Source organism: Marmota marmota, unplaced genomic scaffold, assembly GCF_001458135.2.
Source record: "Marmota marmota marmota unplaced genomic scaffold, marMar, whole genome shotgun sequence".
Lineage (NCBI taxonomy): Eukaryota > Metazoa > Chordata > Mammalia > Rodentia > Sciuridae > Marmota > Marmota marmota.
Genome location: NW_026000229.1, coordinates 21,122,020 through 21,144,833, shown reverse-complemented (window position 1 = coordinate 21,144,833; position 22,814 = coordinate 21,122,020). Strand labels below are relative to the sequence as shown.

Genomic DNA, 22,814 nt, shown 5'->3' with positions numbered 1-22,814 from the left:
ACCATTTTGGAGGTTGGTTACCCCATGCACCAATGTGTGTTCAATCAATTTCACATGCCCTATTACCAAGGGAAATTGACACCTTTCCTATTAATAGCTGGGTCTATATTTCTTCCACTTGAACTTGGGCAGAACTCTGTAAATACCTCAATCAGCAGAAGTTGTTGTGAGTGGTGCTATGTGATTTCCAAAGCTAAGTTATAAAAGGAAATAGGACTTCAACCAGTTTCTCTCCCTTTGTCTGTCTTGGGACACTTCTTGAAATCCAGCCCCCCCTGGGGTAAAAATCAGGGTGCAAAGAGAGGACATATGTGACCAATTATCCTAGAGCTTCTGTTGATACCAGCAACAATTACTAAGTGCATGAGTGAATGAGCCTTTAGATAATTCCAGTTCCTCAGCCTTAAGTCTTCCAATTAAGGATCTAGACCTCATGGAACAAAGATAAGTTGTTACCTCTCTGAATTTCTGACTCAGAAAAACTGAGAGATAATAATTATTGTTTCAAGCCATTAAGTGTTGGGGTTGTTTTATAGAAATGGATCACTAAAGTAGGTTCTCAGTTTATTCCTTTGTCACCTAAACACACATTGGCTGCAGGAACAAGTGTATGAGAGCCATATTGATGATAGCTGTATTCTAGCAGCAAGTGATCCCAAGAGGAACGGAATAGGAAGGCCTGAGAAGAGTGCTATTGGAAGTCCAGCCCCAGAAATAGCTTCATTAATCACAGCTCCTGTGAAAAGGAACAATGCTGATAAAACGGGTGGACTTAGGCGCCAGATTTCATGAAGTCCAGAAGGAAGGCAAGGTGGAGGAAAGGAGACAATGAATGCAGAAAACATGACATTAAGTTTGGTGAAGAAAGAAAGAATAGATGTGGCCAGAGGGCTACGAAGCCTAAATGAAGGGGAAATATGAGGAGAGAAATATTCAAGACCACTGCCCTTTCAGAAGAAGTCCATATTCTGTCTGGAGGATAAGCTGAATAGTGGCTTGTTTAGAGGCCATGAAATCAGACACCAGGTAGACTGTGGTAGACTTCCTAAATCTCAGTTATGAAGGCAAATAGGGGTGATCCATTTGACTCTTCCATCCAATGCAGAAATACAGTGTCTGCAGATATAGTACCTTTTAATTTTCATATGCCACAAAGAGGAAACCAAATTTCTTGGTGTCTGTAATGTCTATAACCAGATTAATGTATCCTTGGAGATGTGCATGGGTATTCATTCATTCATTCACTCATTTGCACATTCAACAGACATTCCCTGGGGATCTGCTATATGATATGATATATATATATATATATATATATATATATACTGTATTTGTAAACATATACATATATATGAATAATAGATTCATACACAATAACATGAGTAAGGTATTAACAATAACAATATTAGCATGGTTAGTTCCAGTAATGATGCGTAACACATATTGAACACTTAATTTCCGCCAGGCTGTGGACCTACACCTCACTTAATAGTCACAAAACCCCTCTAGGAGAAGGGAAATTGCATGGAAATGGAAGGAGACCCTCAGGGTTATACAAAATTACATACAAGAGGAAGTGATGGGAAAGGGAAAAAAAAAAAGGGGGAGAATGAATTACAGTAGATGGGATAGAGAGAGAAGAGGGGAGGGGAGGGGAGGGAAGGGGGGATAGTAGAGGATAGGAAAGGCAGCAGAATACAACAGACACTAGTATAGCAATATGTAAATCAGTGGATGTGTAACCGATGTGATTCTGCAATCTGTATACGGGGTAAAAATGGGAGTTCATAACCCACTTGAATCAAAGTGTGAAATATGATATGTCAAGAACTATGTAATGTTTTGAAAAACCAACAATTAAAAAAAAAACCCTCTAGGAGGTGAATGGTGTCATCATCCCATTGTACAGGTGCAGATACTGAAGCTTCTGGAAACCATATAATTTGTTCAAGAGCTGGGGAGTGGTGGGGACAGGGCCAGAGCACAATTGTGTCTGAGATCAAATCTGGTGCTTGTAAATACTAGCCAACAAACACCCAAATAATGATTAATGCCCTACTCCACATGGTCCCCTGTGGTGTGTTAGCACCTTAACCACGAGAGACACTAGCCCTTGGTTATAGGGGCATGGAAGGACAGGGTGGGGACAGAGAAGAAAAGGGGAAGCAAAAGAAAGGATAATGAGCTGGGTCTCTAGGATGGCTGGTTCCTGGATTCTCTCCTGCCTAGGTGTTTCCCTATCAACAATTTCCTTGTTCATGGTTCTGATTATTTTATTTTCTTTATGAACATATAAAGAAGTTTTGTCCAACAGAGAAGCTGCTGGTCCACATAGCAACCCAAATACCTCTGATTATTACTTAGGAGGAAGTCCATTCCTTCGTAACAGCTGCTATTATTGGAAAGTCTGTACTTCTTTTGGAGTCCAAATCTGTTATTTTGGCCCAGAAATTGAGTACTGGAGGATCTTTGGGCAAAGAGCATAATGGCATTTCCCAAAGCCCCTAACTTGAGGAAAACTTGAGGAAGAAATTCCACAAACAGCCAAGGTTTCCGTGACTAGCTGAGGGCTGGTGTGGGGCAGGGAGGTGCTGTGAGGCCTGGAGGTGTTCAGGACAAGGGCCTTCTCTGGAGTGGCCTGGCTGCCTCTCCCAACTTGACCCTCCTCTGTACCAGGAAGCCCTCACTATTGTCATCATCTCCCTGTCCTCTGTAGACTCAGTGTTTTCTTTTTCTCTTCTTTCCCTCCTGTCCCCTCCCCTCCCCTCTCCTCTCCTTTCCTACATGCTCATAGACCCTACATGCTGGAGCCTGGAGGACAGAACCCTCTGTGTACACTTTCTGCTTCTGATGATGATTTGATCATCTCATCACCACCAGCCAGGCATATTGCCCACTCTTTGCACTTGCTGCCACCACCTCCAGACTTCTTCCAGATGCCCTAAGAACCTTAGACCCTGGGTCTCAGGCTTGCCCAGCACTTACGCCCTAGTGGTTACCTGGACATCTCCAGTGACTGGAGAGGGACTCAGTCAATAACTTCCCCTCCACTTGAGTATTTGGCTTACAGAGGTCCCTGTGCAGAATCTGAAATTACAAACCTGAGGTTCCTTTCTCCAGCAATGACCTCTTCTACTCCCCCTTCCTCTTGTGCTTCTTTAACAATAGCATCTCATGCTCTGGTTCCAACCCGTCCTTATTCTCCTCAGGGCTCAGTCTCTCTGGTGGGGACAGAGAAGAAAAGGGGCCTGTGGCAAGGCACCAAATCATGGTGGAGAGCATCTGTTTATCTGTCCCACCTGGACCTCATATCCAGCCATTTCTCTATTCTCATAGATTTCTTCTTATTCCCTCACTCTTGATTTCTTTTCAGGAGCCTAGTCAGTATCCACCCTCAGGTAAACTTAACTGCAAATGTCTTGTGTATGTGCAGCCACAGAGCCTAAAGGTCATTGTGATTGCCCTTTAGTTGGATTCTACATGCTGCTTGATATACCTACATGCTTTTTTAATTTGTACCTTGTTACTCTCTACATTATTCTCCTCAACTGTTGGAATCATTTTCATTTAAAAAATCTTATTCTAACCCAATTCTTCCTCTTTCTGGTACTCTTGTTTAGTGACCCAACTTTCTACTTCCTGAGAAGATTATGGCATAAACTTTCCTGTCTTACAATAAGATGTTACAGCATCCTTGTAATACATTTTCTTCAATTGCCTTTGTATCTCAAAGGAGGAAAAAGTCTCTCCTCTTGCCCAAGGCTATCCTGTCTACCCAAGCACTTGCCATGATCCTTGTTACCAATAATAATTTCTTTTCTGCCACACATTAAATTCCACCCCATATCTTTAGCTATACCAAAATTTAACCTAAGCATCATTATCTTTAAGCACAAATAAACAAAACTTCTCTTTTCTTCTCATGTGCCTTTCCATAGCACATTGCTTGGACTTCAATTTACTATCTATTTTATTCTAACATTTGTGTCAGTCAGTTTTCTGTTATTTTAATAAATACTGAGATAGATAAACTCATAAAGAGAAGGGGTTTAGGGCTGGGATTGTGGCTCAGCAGTAGAACACTCACCTGGCACACATGGGGCCCTGGGTTCTATCCTCAATACCACATAAAAATAAATGAATGGAATAAAGAAATTGTAATCCAACTACAACTAAAAAATAAATATTAAAAAAGAGAAGGGGTTTATTTTGTCTCAAAGTTTTAAGAGGTTTCAGTCTATGATTGAGTAGCCTCCTTGTTTTTGGGCCTGTGGCAAGGCACCAAATCATGGTGGAGAGCATGTGGTGGATCAAAGCTGTTTACCTTATGGCTAGGGAGAAAAGAAAAAAAGGAGAGAGGAAGAGACCTAAGCTCCACATCTCCTCCAAGAGCTTACCCCCAATGACCTTAAATGTATTCTTGAAGTTTCTACCTCCTAATAGTGCCACCCTGAAAACCAAGCTTTTAACACACAGCCTCTGGGGGACATTCCAGATTCAAACTGTAGCATTATAATAACCTGGATTCAGGACCGGAATACTTTATTATCTTTTAACTTCTTGACTACAAGGATGTTTATCAATTTTGTATATTTTCTCTACCCCCACCCCAGACTAGATCATGGGAGTAGCATTTATATTTATTCATGAAGCACCAACCCCTGAGTGTGGGGCCCTGGTGTAAAAAAACCAGAGGTTACTGTGCCCTGCTGGAATCTGCTGAGATTTGTCTTGAGACCTGCCCATTGTGAGACAAAAGGAGGCACTGGGAGTGGGGCAGGACAGATCTATATTTTGGTGGAAATTATTGCAGAAAACTGCAGTGAAATGCCATTTTAAGCTAGAATCACCACAGGACATCAAAGGACAGGAATGCCAAGAAGTGACTTGCTAACAATTTTCAAGTTGCTAAAATTGCTAATTGGTTTCTATACTGACTACTTTTCATCCTCAACAAGGAAAGTAGAATGAGTCATATTATATTAGTAGTATTACTTGCAGGTGTTCACTTCACGAGGGCTATTTATTCTTTCTTTTTTCTTTTCTTTTTTTTCCCCTTGTACTAGGAATTTAACTCAGGGAAACACTGTACCACTGAGCTACATCCCTAGCCCAGAGGGCTATTTAGACAGATGAATCTCTGTGGTGAGAATAATTCACATTAGCACATTGGGGAAGGATGAACATTTATTTATTTCTCATTTTTGTTGCTAGGGATTGAACCCAGGACCATGCACTCTGTTTGGTACTCAACTGTATCCCCATCCCCAGGATGAACATTTAAATGCTTCAGGGAGGTAGATGTGCTGAGCTGGGGGGATATAAGAAAATACAGCAAGGGGTGTATTGCATCCAATCTGAAAAATGAAAACATTCTGGATGGTTAGGTCTTTTTATTGTGAAGATCAAGTTAAATAAGGTATAATGTGTTAATTCTATGATTCAACAGATTTTTATTTGAGTTCTTATTACTGGCATAGTACAGCTCTGAGTACTGGAGACACAACAGAGGCAAAACAGAGTTCTTGCCCTTATGTTCAGAAAAGCCTAACTGAGGAGGGGAAATTTGAAGAGCAATAAGGATCAAACTTGAGGGTGTGGGTGGGGGCAAGAGCATCCTGCATGCGAAAAGCTCTGGAGGCAGGAGATGCAGTGTATTTGAAGCACAGTGCTATGGTTTGAAAGTGGTTTGTCCTCCATAGGTTCCTGTACTGGAAGCTTTGTCCCTAATAGAATGGTTTGGAAAGGTGGTGGAGTCTTTTAAGAGGTGGGGTCTAGTGAGAGGTAATGAGGTCATGCGGTCACCATTCTCAGAAGGGATTAATGTCTGTCTCATGGGAATGGGTTATGTCTCTCAACATTGGATAAATTATCTGGACAGTATGTTGTTGTAAAATGGAGATACCTCGGAAAAACATGGCGGTGGGAAGGGAGTGAGCCAGCCCGTGCCCTGGGCCGCCGCCCCCCAGATCTCACCTAGTTGGATTACTCCATCTCTGAGAGTGTTAGAGGACCCCTACACAGCTGCTCTCCGCAGAAATCACCAGTGCTGTGACCCCGAGGAACTCCAGGCCTCGGCATTAGAGTCCAACACCTGTCATTGGAGAAGGACCCAGTGCCCGAAGTTCTACCCCATGCAAGACTTGAGGACCGCCTTAGCAGAATCACCTATCAACACATCTGCAGATCGCCAAGACTTTGCTCTGATCCCATGCAGGTCACTCAGATGCTAACTACCCACAGCGCAACGCAATCAACCAGCTCCCCCCTCCCCCCTAAAGTGGAGATTCCTCATCTCTTCTCCATGCACCACTCACAACACTCCATGTTATGATGCAGCATGAGACCCTCGCCAGATGTGGCCTCCCAGACTTGGACTTTTCAGCTTCCCAGTGAGCCAAAATCAACCTCTTTTCTTTACTAATTCCCCAGTCTCAGGCATTTTGTTATAATAGCACAAAATGGACTAACACAAATAGCAAGGAGACTAATAAGTGAAGAGCAGAATGAGGAAGAGTGTCGTTGGATATAGCAGTAATGGGGATGGTAAGGCCTATAGTTCAGGTCAAGCACAGCATGTGTATGAAGCACCCTGCAAGTCTCAGTTATTACTAAAGGAATTTAAGTAGAATTAACTTATTAAATTGTTTAATAATCTAAATAAAATTTATTTATTATGTGTACATTACATATACACTAAAATATGACTGTTGTCACATCTGTAAAATGGGAATAAAAATAAAAACAGCAAAAACTTCACAGGATTGCTATGGAACTAAATGAGAAAAGCACTTAGCAGTAATATCTAGCACATATAAAATATGCAGTAGGTTTAGTTAGCTAGAATAGCAGATTCTGTTTATTAGCTATTACTAATTACTAGTAATAAACATTTATAGGGCTTTGCTTTTATCCAGGTATTGGTTATACAGCTCTAAACATTGATTTTGATTTTATAACTCTGAGAGGTGGAAACCCATTCTTGTTGAGGAAACCAAGGCACAGAGAAGTTCAGTAACTCATCCAATGAAGTCCTACTTCTTAGCAGTTGCAAGATTGGGATCTGAGCCCAGTCCCTGGCCTCTGCACCTGTGCCTGTACTGAGCAAACAGAGTATGCCCTGCAGTGTCCCCTTGTGACCAGGACTCTGAAATCCTCAAGGGGCTTCCTTCGTTATTGGGCTTAGTCACTCCAGAACCACCATTTAGGTAAGGAGGAATGACTTCTTATTGACTCAATGGCTTTATCTAAACCTTCTAAGCATTATTTTAGAGATCCCTATAACCAAATGACTAAATCTTCTTCCCGCTTTACAGATTAAGATGTTAAAGGTCTAATAAATCATTCCACAGCAGTTGATAAAATAAAAAAGAATTTTTGACTGGGGAGATTATACTGGAAATTTTTCACACTGGACTTGAAGGAAGGGTGTGGTGTGGGAGGCAGCAGGAGAGGAGGGCAGCTGGCATGTCCAAGGCCTGGTGCTCAGATCACCAGCCGAGTGATTCAGGATGACACAGTGTGCCTTTTTTATCTGTGACAGGAATGAGGAAGAATACCTGCCACACTGCAGGTGGTAACCAAGTGGGTGTTTTTATAATTCATCATTTGACCCGGAGATGCCCTCTCTGTCTTATTCTTCTTCCCTGTTGGTCAACAGGAGACCATGAAACCTATTGAAGCATATGAAGTAGTTGTTTAAGGCTATGAAGTGCAATACTTAGTCTGAATGAAACTCAGACCAGGCCAAGTCCATGGTTTATAAGGGAGTGTAAATAAATAATTATTGTTTCAGGACCTAGAAATAGAATAGATAAAGAAGTTGTAATCCTTGAGTGATCAAATTTAGCTTTATTTTATTTTTTTTGTGATGCAGGGAATCATGTCCAGAGCTTCATACATGCTAGGTAAATGTTCTAACACTGACCCACACCACAACTCTTAAATTTAGGCTTTTCCTCTGGCCTTTCAGCAGCAATGGCTACTCTCAACTACCCCACCTTCTTGAAATGCCTTCTCTGGGCTTCTATGACATCATAGTCTTCACAAACTTCTAGTGATCTTTTTGGAGTCTTCTTTCTCTTGTTTTACCTCAAGTGTTGTTTTGCCTTAGGGTCCATCTAATGCTGCTTTCTTTGTACTTACCCTCTCCCTGGGTATTCTCATCAATTGATTCTTACTTCTACAACCCTTTCCAGGTCTGTCTCCTGGACTCCAAAATGATTTGTTCAGTGCTTGGCTGAACATCTCCACTTGGATTTCCCACAGTCATCCAATATCAGCATGTCCAAAACTGCTCACCATCCTCCATGCAGCTTTGCTCTGTGAAAGGCAAGGCCACCCATTCCATGTACCACGCGAAACATTCAGCAGGCATTTTTTACTCTTCCCTCTCTCGTATCCAGTCACAAAGTCCTATTGATTTTGCTTCCAAACTGTCTCCAGAATCTGTGGTTCACGCCCTTTGGGAGAGGACATATAATGGTTAAGAGCACAGATATGGATCTGTCCTGGCCACAAGGCTGTGGCCTTTGGCAAATTGTTCAGTTCCTGTCTGCCTCAAATGTAAACTGTGATGGTACCTTCATGTAGGATGTCCTGAGGGGGAGTGATGAGTACATGTAGGGTACTTAGGACTGTGCCCACCTCTGCAAGGGTTCCTGGGGGCGTTGCTGCCACAGGTGCTTTCATTTCACATAAGATGTCCAAGACACTCTGCCTGGTCTCTCTGCTTCTCGTCTTACCCAAATCTATTCTCCACCTGGCAAACCAGCAGATAGTTCTAAAGCTTGTATTGGGTCCTTCCCTGCTAATTATACTTGGGTCCAAACTCCTTGGCTTATTAAGGTTCTTCATTTTGCTGGTAAATGGATGGAACTTGAGACTATCATGCTAAGTGAAATAAGCCAAGCCCCCAAAACCAAAGACTGAACGTTCACTCTGCTATGTGGATGATAACACATAAGGGTAGGGGAGGGAAGAATAGAAGTTCATTGGATTAGACAAAGGGAAAATGAAGGGAAGGGAGAGGGGATGGGATTAGGAAAGACAGTGGAATGAGTTGGACATAACTTTCCTATGTTCATATATGAATACATAATCAGTGTAACTCCACAACATGTACAACTGCAAGAATGGGAAGTTATATTCTATGTATGTATGTACGATATGTCAAAATACACTCTACTGTTATGTAGATATTGTGTCCAATAGATTAGCTGATGGAAGTAGGGCAGGGAGAAACTAAACCAGAGCAGCTAACTATATACCAAGGCCACGAGCTGGAATGCGGACCATGCCTTTCTGTTTGTCTGGGTATCCCAGAACCATGTGTCTGGCAGCTGGTATTCAGTACCTGAATTAGGCATCATTGGCGGACAGGGCAAGGCAAGGCACACAGGCAGCATTGGCAATACCTCTGGCCATTGCAGAGAATAAAGACAGCATGGATCTGCTAACACACAGAAAGTAGGCCTCGTCCATCCTCCTGTGGGTTGGCCAGCACTCACCAAGGTTCAGGCTGGCATCTAGAAGCACTGTAGATAGTTCTTAGAGAAGGCAGGAGAAACATCCAGAGTCAAGGCCCAAATTCACTCTCCACCCTTCCCACTGCCATCCTTGTCCTCAATCAAGTATCTAAAATATAACTGGTTTGCAGAATAGTGTCTGCATTGATTATAGTGCTAGATAGTCCTTTAGGGTTGAACTTTCAATGTTTGGCTATATGTTCCTTAATAGACTTAGAAGAAACAACTAGTTATTGATAATGCTCCTAAATATGCCATTTCTTTTTTAAAAGAGTAGCAGAGGGAGGGCAAACACAGTTTTATTGTTGTTTTCCACTCTGAGCTCAGATCAGCTATTGGTGCTACCTCAATCCTGCTCTCTCAAGCTGAACCCTTGCACAAACTCTTATCAGATTCAGTGACATGTGTTACTCCTTTTTCGTTACTTTCAAGTGCTGTGGGCAGATTTTTTTCATCTTAGAAACACACATGAAAAATTTAAAAGGAAATTTAAAGAAGAGTCATCTGAAACTTTCACTCACTCACCATTTCTATGGCGATTTCTCCTAACTCTGATGGGCAGACATCATGTAATGGGAATTGCAGGGCATCAGGGCCAGAAATCTTGGGATGGGTTCTTGGTACAACCTGAAAAGACAGGCAAAAAATGGATAAAAGACATGCCACTCGATGTCCCCAGCTTCTCCAGCTGGCAGGGATCACTCTTCCTTTTTTACCCAAATAAAGTTATCTGTGCCTGTATATGGCAAATACAGAGTATGCTGAGTTTTCCCTGGGTATTTCAGAGACTGCCCAGATAGTGTGGACCTGCTTCTCTTGCCTATCCTGACTGTGCTGACCTCTGCGAGCCTTCTTGCTACAGATAAACAAGGGAAGGGTGCTTTAGTGGCCATTATTACAGCCTTCCCAAGTGGTTGCCATCCCCGTCCCACATGAGGGTACATTCTCTTTTCCTAATAAAGTCTTGGGGTAACGGGAGGGTCACCTGAAGGCTCACACTCTGCCTTGTTTCTACTACCTGTCCTGCTTCCTTTGGTCTGGTTTCTCACCTCTCCTTTGCCTCTGAAGGAAGAAATCTCCCCTCCCCTCATATAGCCCCCTCCCAGGAAAGACACCCCTTCAGACTCAACCTTCCCACCACAGGACAGGATCTGGCCCTTTCTTTTCAACTCCCAAATGGCCATGAAGTATTCTAAAATAGAAGATGATCTTTTAACACCAAAGTTGAATACTGCTTCTTTAAACACAAAACTTTCAGCAATTTTGACAGAGTGGTTTCCCCAGCTTCTAATTGTCAAGCTTTCAGAATTACTAGGTGCATCAATCATTGTGTGGGCACCCTGGAAGTCTATTTGGAGGAGTTGGAGGCAGTCACAGTCCAATTGCACAAGGCTGAGAGACTTCCCTGATAAGAACTCATTTCAAGGGAAGAGAAGTTCAGGGAAGGGCCATGCCCAGATTAGGGTATGGAGTAGAGGCTATGAATTCTGAGTCCAGCACCACTGAAATATTGCACCTGGGTCCAGCAGAGATGAGGATGGACATAAACAGCAACATTAGCAGCAGCAGTGACAAGAACCAAGTCAAAAGAGCTACTTTCTTGGTTAGAGATGCCATCTCTAAGAGGTTGGCCATGTGTTACACCCAGCCTAACAGCATGGGACACAAAAGTAAAGGAAGGACTCTGTTCTCTGGGAAATATATTCAAGATAGACTCAGAGCATCAATGAAACCAGCTTTGTGGGCAGGTGACTGGTGTAACTGTGCCAGGCCCCATACTCAGGAGGGTCCTGTGCTTGCTTTAAGCTCTGCTACCACCATCTTGAAATTCTTTACAACTTTTAGAAAAGGGACATCATGTTTTCACTTTATATTGAACCTTCCAAATTAAGTAGCTAGTCCTTAAGAAATGGTGCCAGCAATGTTTTTACTCCATTTGCCCATAGTTCCTAAAATGAACTATCTTGGTGGAACACTGGAGTCTTTAAGCTGCAGACATCACCACAGGGTCACCTGGAGGCCTGGGCAATGTTAGTGAAGCAGAATCCCAGCTCACCACCACTGAGGCATCTATGGATTTAATGGGCACAAGTAGCTCTAGAAGCAGTGGGCAACAGGGTCTTGGCATTGGGCATCAGTGTCTTCAAGGGCAGATACCAGCCACCATAGTAGCTGGAAGATTATCTTAGGTAGCTCTTCAGCCAGTGAAGAGGTAAAAAAGAGCCACTGAGGTCAGGAGAATATGGTACCTCAGGGAACCCAGGAAAAACTGATAGGATAGCTTTACAGGACAGAGAGAAGTGGGTCCTGCTCCACATGTATGTGGGGACTGGAGTCAGAGGTAGGCTTCTAAAGTATTCTGTTACTATGACTTCATTTTTACTTTATGATTTGTACAGCCTCAAAAACAGGTTACATATGAGAAGTGAAGGTAACAATAAAAACCTCTCCACCAAATTCGGCAACTGAAGTAAGACTTTTTGGAAAAAGGGAACCCTAAGTCCAATCTTCATATTTGCTGTGGGGATAAGTCTAAATTGACTAGACTCCAGACCATACTGATATTGAATGGTGGTAGTAATGACATGAATTTTTACTAATATGCCAGTGTTGTTTCAAAGTGTTTTCATGCATTTTGACTTAAATGAGCAAGAGAACAAACCTACAAGGAAGGAAAGATGGAAATTATCCTCACATTATAGATGAAGAAACCAAGGCTAAAGACATCAACTGGCCTGCATGCTGGAACTCTGCAGGTGGGGTGTGTCTATGTTCTGGCCTTCAGGCTGGTCAAGGAAATGCTTTCTGTATTCTTGTAGCCTAGAACCCAGTGTACAAAGAAGCATTTGACAGATCCTTGCCAATTGTACCTAATAAAACATAGGATTCAACATATAATATTTTGGTTGAGACTTGAAATACAAAAAAAAAAACCCTCGTGTTTCATGGTTGTTGGGGAGTAAGTCTCTGCTAAGAAAAAAGCATACAAATCTTGGAAAGCAAGCCATAAATTGCTATGTGCCACTTCAAAAACCGTTTTAGGCATAAAAAATATTGTTCAACATACTTGCTAAGTCATTTGATTCTAAGAGATATAATTTTGTTTAACCTACTATTTATGATTGATTAGGTTCCAGACTCCACAAAGCTAATGTTAATTGGAGAATTTTTTGTACCAAATAGATGAAAATGATTTCTATCTGTTAAAAAATAACTTGAAATATTAGTTTATTTACCACTATACCATTAGCCAGCAGTCTTATTTAGCAGTCTTTAAAAAAACTATATATTTATCAATCTCTTCCATCTTCTTTGAAATCAGCTTTCATATCCTGATGGTGGTTCCCTTATTAATGAATTAAATATACCTTTGATCAATGTTCACCGTGATCTTATGTGTCAGGTTTTAAACTTTTTGAAATTTATATTTTGATAGTTTAAACCTGTATTATTAAAATTTCACTTGGAATAAGTTACATTTCAGGTTTTGAAAAATGCAACCATACAAATAATCAGCTTTGTCTATTACTAGTCTCTTTGATGGTGCATGAAATTATAGGTTCCCAAGAAATAGTCTTTGAGATTGCAATCACATTAATATTGCATCAATAACATTGGATGTTACCACTTTTCAACATAAATGTATTTTAGAAAATTTCACCATGAAAGATTTTGAGCATGCATAAAAGTGAACAAAATAGTAAAATCTCCATGAGCCCATTACACAGCTTCTATAATTATCAGCCCATTGCCAATCCTACCCCATCCACATCTGCATGTACCAGTTATGTGAAGCATTCACAGGCATCAAGTCATTTTATCTGTAAATGTCTTCTGAAATCAGGACACATAAGAGTGAGTTCTCACTTGAATCATAGTTCAGGCTAAATCTATTGAAATTGTCTTGTCAATAATCACATGCTGAGTAAGTTTTCTCAAAGATAAATGTCTAGCTTTTTTAGGACATGAAAATATTGCTCTTTCATAATCACTAGAAAACATTTTCTAGCAAAAATACACTAATCAGCAGGTCTGGCTGTAAAACAATATATATATGCAACCTAATAAAAAATGGTCATACTGATTTTAATTTTTTGTTTGTTTTAAGTACTTAGATGATAAAGAATAAAGATACTAGCTAGGAAAAACAAAATAAAAAGAGGTAATTATGTGTTGTTCCTTAGCTTAATAGATGAACTATGGTAACAAAAGGACATGAAATCTTAAACTGGATTCCAAGGGTCCCACCCTGGTTCTACCACTAAGCACTGTGCAGCCTTCAATGACTCTCAACAACAAAACAGGGAAAACAATAGTATTGACCTTACAAAGTTCTTATGAGGATTAAGCCTTCAGAATAGGGCCTGGCATATTTGTAAATATTTATAAATCCCTTCCAGACCTTGCCCAGCTGTATGCAATTTACATGCTCATTATCCTACTATGTGCACAATTTTGTAGAATGTTTTTTCTCTATAGTTGGTGTTTATTTTCTAATTTCTATCACATGTACTCCCCTTTGAATGCAATTAGTTTCCACGATGCTTATTCTAAGTTGTTTAACTATTTAATAATGATGTAGCCTGCTTTATTAAGCTCTTCCTCTGATACATATATATATGTAGGTTATTTTCATGTTTTGCTGTTGCTATAAAAGGCTACCATTTTTGCGTAGCTGTGGCAGTGAAAAGTCCCAGGAATAAGTAAGGGAAACCAAAAAGGAAGAGGGGGTATTGACGGGGAGTAGGCAAGTGCTTGTAAACCCCCATATTGGGGTTCTCCAGAGGAACAAAACCAACAGAGTGTATATATATAATTAAAAGAAGCAATTTATCGAATGGGCTGATGCCATCAGACTCCACACTGATCATTAGAACCTACCCTTTAGATAAGCACAGATGGTTAGCATTCCAGAGTGAGCACACTGCTTGCTCACACTGAAACTGCAAACCAAGGCATGTAGCACTATTCATGGAAATCTTACTGAGGAGATTTACTGAGCAGAAGCCTCCTGCTATTGTCAGAGAAGTTTGGTTTCCTAGAAATTAGGGTTCCCACATTATTCTTTCAGGAATCAGTGCAATCAACCGTTTTAGGAGTCTACTCCACATTGATATTTGAATTACAAAGGGCTTATGTTCTTTGTGTGTTACATAAAGGTTTGTCAAGGCCAGAGATCACTATAAAGGCAAGTGTGGAAACACTCTGGTATATACTACACAAAGATGCCCTTCCAGTCAACAGAGGGCTAAGGGCTGGCGGTGGGGGATGGAATTATGCCTCCCAGAGTTCAAGTCTAAATGGCTCAGCTGCTTCCTCCAAACTGTGTTGTCTGATAGGGCCCTCAGGTTCCCAGGAGACAGGATGGCCAGATGTGTGAAGCCTAATAATCCATTTTATGGCCTGCCAAAAGCTCTCTGTGCTGAGTATGGTAAAGATTTCAAACTGTGCCTCCCCAAAGGAAAGTCAAAGTCTGAAGACTTTGTACTTGGGGGTCACAGATTACTCCTTCCTGGAAATCTAGGGACCCTGTTTAGCCCATAGGAGTAGGAGCAACAGATATCTCATCTGACCAAAAGTATGAAATTAGTACCCACAAAATTCATGTTAAAGTCAGGCATGGTGGTGTGTACCTGTGATCCCTGTCACTCAGGAGGCTGAAGCAGGAGGATCGTGAGTTCAAGGCCAGCCTCAGCAACTTAGTGAGACCCTGTCTCAAAAAAAGGGGGAAGGGCGGGATTGAGGATGTGGCTCAGCGGTTAAGCACTCCTGGGTTCAATGCCCAGAGCTAAAAAAAAAAAAAAAAAAAAAAGAGTCTGTGACAACTAAGACAATTCTCCAAAGGGGAAGTTGTGCCACAGCTGTGCCTGAAGAGGCCAGAATGCTACTAAAATGGGTAAGAGAGGGGAACAGAACACATACAGTAGAGGGGAAATAAGACAGAAGATAATTCAAGCCACAAGGAACAAAGATTGGAAGATAAGTGGGACAAGCAAAGGTGGGGTTAATATTTACCAGGTTTCTAGTTTTTCTGGGGAATTCTGGGGAATTCTGAGTGCTATGTTGTCTTGCCATGAAGCTACGAAACCTAGGGTTGGTAGGGCAGGCAGGGCCTGCAACAGATGAACAATTTTGCTAACCACGTCTTTCTGGTACTTTCAGCAAATAATCCCATTAGATGGACTTCAAGACAGACTAGCTTTATAATAAATTCCACAGCACTCTAGGTGTCTTCATCCAGGACTGGGAAGATGAGATAGTTTCTGGTTCCTGAAGTCTCACAAGGATTTATATATCAGGAACATTTCCAGGGTGACTACCCTGATTACATGGTTGCCAACAGATTCCAATGAAGTGAAGAAGCCAAAGAATTAAGAGACGTCAGAACCAGACATGAAACTGTAACTAACAAATCATTAACCTTTGCTCATTGCTACCTTCTTAAGGGCAAAGGTCCACCCAAACCTGGGCATAGGCGCCCAGCTGTGTCTCTGAATTTTAAAGAGCTAATCATTCTATGAACACCTTGAAAAAATTGGTGATTTGGGTCTCTAGTCTCCAGATTGAACACTCCCAGGAAAAATACTGGCCTAACTTCAGTAAGGACAAACGCTCAGCAACCCTTACCCTTAAGCTTAAGCTTACCTACCTTAGGCTTACTCTAATCAGCAATAGCTTTAGCATCTCTGCTCTCCTAGGTAGCTGCTTCCAGGAAAAGATGAGGAATATGAGCAGTTGGTCATCTTGTAATTTGTTTGGGGGGAGGGCAGGAGTAAGAGCATATGAATTGACCTGAATTGGTACAATGGGGACAGGAAGAACCTCTTCCCTCTCCTTCTGTTTTTGCCCCAGCCTATCCATCAGGAGCTGCAAAGGCCACTGATGGCAAGGTGTGAACAGTGTGGACAGCTCTGTGTGCGAGGCTCACTGCTGAAGCCTTCTCCAGGAGTGTACCGGTCATGTGGACAAAGCCACCAAAGCCATCCCTTCCCTCCCCCAGAGAGAGGGAGGGTAAGAGAACCAGGACTTCTTTCTTTTCCTAAGTACTATGCCTCATGGTACTAGTTTCCCCTCAAAGGTGTCACAGAAAGCAGAGAAGGTTTGATCACAATGACTCCCAAGTGGTCTTCACAGTTAAGGCAGGCATATGTTTCACTCAAAGTCCTGCTCAGCCATGCCTCCTGCATTCCCCACCTCACACACACTGACTTGGGGGTTCCAGATTCTAATCCCAGAAAATCAGCAAGCAGAGGGCAAGACATACTGAGGCCAGATCAGTCCCTATGGGTAGGGGCCTGGGTATTTTGGAGACAGGGCAGAGGGAATATAAGGTGGGTGGGAGAATCAGGCAAGTTACCAGGGGCATTTGTGAGGGGCTGAATTTCTTCACACAGTCTTAGTTCTATCCTCTCTATATTAAATTCCCTTGAGATTCCCCTAACCCCTTCAATAAAGTCTGACACATGTAGACAATGTTATGGGGTACTTTCTTGGAGGACAACAAGATCAACCTTCCCCCTAACACCCAGGAGAGTAAGTGCCAACTTCTCACAGGAAGCGGAATGGAAGGCAATGGCCAATGGAGAAGGAGGGATGCCAGTAGCAGAGCTGGGAGTGTTACTACTTGACTCTAGCAGTCTGATAAACCATAACTGGTTATTGGGTCAGCAGGCTTCCCTTCCCCCACCTCTTTCAAAGAGCTGTGGGCGGGGAATTTCCACCTGATTGAGACCCGAATGGCCAATCAGAAGCTGACATGACAAAGGATCCCAACCACCATGGGGTCCTGCCAGCTCAAGCCATTGGCCTGTCAACTCACATCAGCCCTGACCAACCTGTGACCGATCCACAGAATACCCCTCAGCTCAGCCAACCTGCTGTCGGTAGCTGCAATTTAGATGGCCTGGGCCCTCCTACCTCCAGCTTCCTTCATTAGTATTGTTCTTGCCTTTCCTGCCCCTTACTTCCGGGCCCTCACGCTTTCATCAACCGGTGAACCTCGTCCAGGAGGCCCCCAATTAACCACCTTTTGGTGCCTCATTCTTGTTCCATGGTTCCTGATCTTGTGCACCCTTTTGGCTTTATACTGGTCTAAACAGAAAAGTTAATAGTGAAAAGCAGAAAAGGAAACTAACCAATATGGCTATATTGGAAAGGCAAAGTGAGATCCAGCATCTCAGCCCTGTCTTAGGATGCTAACAGGAGTTTTAGTTTTAAATACAGGGGGAGGGGGCTGGGGATGTGGCTCAAGCGGTAGCGTGCTCGCCTGGCATGCGTGCAGCCCGGGTTCGATCCTCAGCACCACATACAAACAAAGATGTTGTGTCCGCCAAGAACTGAAAAATAAATATTAAAAAATTCTCTCTCTCTCTCTCCCACTCTTTCTTTAAAAAAAATAATAAGATGAAGGATACCTTTCAAAATGGCATTAAAAAAAAATTAAATACAGGGGGAATTGGGGTGGGGGAGCCAAGAGCTATACAGAATTAAGCAGCCTTGGTCAAACTGTGGTCTAGCAGACCATTTTCTTGGTTCTGCTTCTGAGAGGTGGCTTAGGAGAAGTTCTTATTGCTTGAGGGGCAATTTCTTTTTGCTATTCAGACCTGTGATCCTGGAAAGGGAAAATTCCTGCTTAGGGAACAATCTCATCATGGGTTGATTTCCTAGAAGGTGTAGGACAAAGACAGAAGATTTTTAGTTGCTAGTCTGAGCTCTGAAAGAAGTCAGGAATGTTGTAAAAACTGACAGTTGAAAGTCTCTGAAAATATCTGTCTTAAAGGGGGATAAAATATGTAGGTCAATTTAGGGCTGCTAAGTCTTGTATTACTAGTTTTTAGATGAACTTTCATTAAATGATTAACATTGCTCTTAAGGTAATAAAGGAGACAGATACAAAATGAAAGCAGAGATGCCAGGCTTTATCCTGCTTTCAGTTACCCACTGGGCCTCTGCAGGCCGACTTGTTTTAACTACTTTTAGCAAAGATAATCTCTTTAGGTCTCTTTTACAAGAGCAGAGTTGAGGAAACACAAGTAAGCTGCTCCTGAATGATACCAGAAGGATGCTGATTTTCTCATATTTAGAGTAAAAAAGAGAATCTGGTCTGAAGGACATCAGTAATGCTCTTTTTTTAAAAAATTTATTTTTTAGCTGTAGTTGGAACAATACCTTTATTTTATTTATATGTGGTGTTGAGGATCGAAACCAGGGCATCGCACGTGCTAGGCGAGCGCTCTACCACTGAGCCACAACCCCAGCTCCAGTAATGCTGTTATGTAAGAAATGCCACATAAGCCACATGAGCTGTTGTAAGTGAAAGGAAGGAACAATCGGCTATTACTCTGCACAATTATGAGATGACAAAAACTAGTTCTGCGTGCACCAGGCTTTGCATGAGGAGAAAAAGACCCTGGATTTAGGATGTTATAGTATTCTAAAATGATAAGAATTACATCACAGAAAAAATGACATGGCAGGACTGGATAGTTGGGCAACCACCATAGATCAGTTTCTTACCATATCAAAATTATAGCACTTACTTTATTGATCATTATGATCTAAGGTATTTTCTAAAATTCAGTCAGCAAAGAATTTTCTTCATGGCATTTAAGGTGAGGCAAATGACATTGTCATACAGTAGGAAGAGAAAGGTGAATGCTGTAATTCTAAACTGGTAATCTTCAGAAGAACTCTTTGAAAAAAAAAACAATCAACATGCATTTGAAAGAGATTCCAGGGCTAGCCAAACAATTAAGGATCGATCATTAAGCCAAATCATTGAAGATCTATTATGCTCAAGAGTTTGTATTGCTTCTTCTACTTGCTATCCATGGAAAGAAACACAGAGGTTAAAATCAAAGCAGAACTGAATTTCATTTGGGAATCACATTACAATTGGAACACAGAACATGATGATAGGAATGCACATGCTATGTAAACTGTAGGTGTAGTAGTAAAAGAGATTAAGGCAAAGGGAAGTTTTTAAAGGCAAAAATGAGACACATTGTACAAGATATCTTGAAACAACAATTTTTGGTTACAAGGATTAATAGTAAGGGTGATGGCAGTCTGAGGTTGACATCCTCCTAGAAGTACTTTTGGACAAGGTTGTAGTGACCTTTGTGCAAGGTTGTGGGTCCAACTTTTGAAACAGTTACTATCAGGCAATCATGCATTAAGAACCCTTCTTTCATCACCTTTTGATGCTGTTTTATTAGGAGTGACATAAGCAATTCCATTTTGATTCTGACATCTTTCGCACTACTCACTACTCTTAAGGACTCTAACAACTATGCAAATTTAGAAGGTCTGGTTTCTTCCTCCCTGGTAGCAGCTCCAACATCTCCTTATATTTCTATGGTTCCTAGACAAGCATAAGTGTGAGTAGCAAGAAAACAACGAAGAATTATCTTTATTAATTTGGGATCTTTGTGGAAAAGCAATAGAATATACATCATACTTTTCTAGTGCTAATCATCAGCATCAAGGGCAGAAGCATGTGACCTTTTTTGTATGTCCTGAAGTTGCCAATAACAGGTTGTAGTACTGAACTGGGAAACTATTCAACATTTCAGGTAAAAAGAAACTCTTAGCATAAGATTTTATTCTGACAATGTGAACAGGTTTTAATTATTTATTTGGCCCAAAGGAATTAAATACAGACTAAATGCAAAAGGCTGGACCAGCTCCTGAAGGAGGACTTGAAATAGTTGGAGGTCAACTGTCCTTTCAAACCAGATATATCAGCCATGACACCTTTAAGAATCACAAATCATGGTTCTAAGATGCACATCTATCCAGTTTGAGGCCTCTTAGCACCGATGGCATCTGGTGATCCCCATAGTCCTTGCTGCTGTCCTGATGCAGCCTTTACTGCTTATCTATACTGTGACCATGGACATCACTGTTCAGATTATCCCATCAACTGAGTCACATGCATTTTAGGGATCAGACCTATACAGTTGAATAAATTTACCATTTTACCCATTTTAAGTGTATAGTTCAATACAAACATTAAATACATTTGCACTGTCAGGTGACTGTCACCTCTGTCCATCCCCACACTTTGCCATTATCTCAAACTAGATCTCTATGTCTTTAAACAGTAACTAACCCCTGTTCTTTCTTCCCTCTCATCCTGGTAACCACCATTCCACTTTCTCTATGAACTTCACTACTTTAGATTTCCAGAGTGGAATCATACAATATTTGTCCTTTATCACTGATTAATTTCATCTAATATAATCCCTCAAGACCCATGTGTGTTGCAGCATGTTTCAGAATTTCCTTCCTTTTTAAGGCTGAATTCTGTCCCATTGTATACCACGTTTTCTTTCTCCAGTTCTGTTAATGACTCATAATTCTTTTTTAAAAAATGTCTTTAATGAAGTATAATTGTTATTTAGTAAACTGCACATATTTAAAGTATGATACATATGTACATATGTATGTGTGTGTCTATTAAGAAAAATTACTTAAAAGATAGAAATAATAAAAACAGTGGGCAGCATGTGTAGTACCATAAGAGGACATTCTTTAACAGCCACTCAAGGGTCACTCAACTGTTTAAGGCAGACAGAGCTTCTCAACCTCCTTACTGGTGACAGTTGGGCCAGATAATTCTTTGTCATGAGGACTGTCCTGGGTATAGCAAGATGTTTAACAGCACTCAGGGCCTACATCCCCTATGTGCCAGTAGATGCCCCTCCAATCTCATTTTGTGACTTAACATATGTCCATACAATACCAGAGTACTTCAGAGAGGCCAAATCACCCCTGGCTGAGAAACACCACACTAGAAGTGTGTACCTGTTGGAATTCCCTGTTGGCTCTTTAATAATAAAGAGCTCGTATGCAATCAAGTTGCTTGTTAACTTGCAGATCTCATTTGGTAGAGATGCAAATAATTTCTGTCCAGTAGAAGAGAGATCCACAAACCTTATGGTTTTGTATCACCCCAAAGGGCATTAAACAGTTGTGTACCTGACCCAGGAACTTTATTCTAACATTCCTTGATAAATATCTATAATTATTTAGTTTCTCAGCATGGTCTTTGAACCAGCCTTACCATCTTAATGCCTCTCTCATTAATTAGTGAGTTGAGTAAATTTTCGACATGGTCAATGTGTATTTGCAGAGTCATGTTTTTAATTTGGGGGAAAGTTACAGTTTAGCTCGAGTGACTTTTCCTTTCTAGTCTGATATGACTGAAGGGTCACCAATGTGAACTCTGGGCGAGAAGCCTTTTAGCTTTCACATTTGGCTTCCAAGTCTTCCTAGATCTCTCTCTGTGCTGTTTTTACATCCTTCCTATCTCTCGCAGCCCTTCCTCTTCTTATCCCCAGCATCATCGATTTATTTGGCTCCAGCATCTCCATGTGGACCAGGGCAGTGTCTTGCAGCTGCTTCCTTGCTGCCAGTCTTTGGCTTCTTCCTTCCATCCCTGGTGAACTCTGCTGCCAAATAAGGACTCTTGATCTATGGTTCTAACATGTTGGTTCTGGACCAAGAGGCAGGCACAGGACCACCGAACATCTGAACTGACACTTCTGGCCTTTTAGATTCAGAATTAAGGTTGCGGTTGCTACACACTGAGGAAACTGAGAGCCAGAAAAGCCAAGTAAAGCCAGGTGCAGTGGTGCACGCCTGTATTCCCAGCAGCTTGGGAAGCTGAGGTGGGAGGATTGCAAATGTGAGGCTAGCCTCAGCAATTTAGGTGAGGCTCTAAGCAACTTAGTGAGACCCTGTCTCAAAAAATAAAAAAGGAAAAATAAATAAATAAGAAAATCCAAGTAGCTTATTTAAATCACATAGTGAGGGATGGGAATAGTTTCAAAGAGGTTCATAATCAGACTGAATGTGCCTTAGATAGGCCCCTGGTAAGTGACTTTGGGCACAAATCCCAGCTATTATTCGGTTCCCCGTTCATTTCCATTGCAAAGTACAGGCTAGAAAATATAAATTAGTTATTCTCATTTGCAGGAACTAACAGGTGTGGAAACTGGGGCACCAACAAATTCAGGCTTTCCTGGCTTCAATCCACACCCTCCAGAGCAATCCTGATTCTTTGGCATTGTATCCTGCTTGCTATGACCCCAGAAAGGTCTGACTTCCTTGTTCTGCCACTCATTTGATCGTATAGTTGGTTTTTCCTGATACTCCCATAATTAATTCTGTTTGCTTTTCACTGTGTGCTTCTGTTTCTTTCAGGGTTCCAGTCTCCCAGTTGTGTTTCCGTCTTCCTTGGCGAATACTATCTTCTAACTTCTTTTTTGTTGTTGCTGTTGC

General features: G+C 41.5%; 1 protein-coding gene across 2 annotated transcripts in view; it reads right to left on the bottom strand.

The window, feature by feature from the left end:
• Positions 1–7,828: 7,828 nt before the first annotated feature.
• The window catches only part of Gtf2a2 (general transcription factor IIA subunit 2), a 52,424-nt gene continuing 37,438 nt past the window's right edge, over positions 7,829–22,814 (bottom strand). For both annotated transcript variants that reach the window (XM_048793770.1, XM_048793771.1), the window contains exons 4-5: positions 10,053–10,154; positions 7,829–8,462 (exon numbers count right to left, since the gene is read on the bottom strand). In XM_048793770.1, coding sequence (XP_048649727.1) covers positions 8,406–8,462; positions 10,053–10,154 — 159 coding nt within the window. In that variant the 3' untranslated portion in view covers positions 7,829–8,405. The remainder of the gene's footprint in view (positions 8,463–10,052; positions 10,155–22,814) is intronic.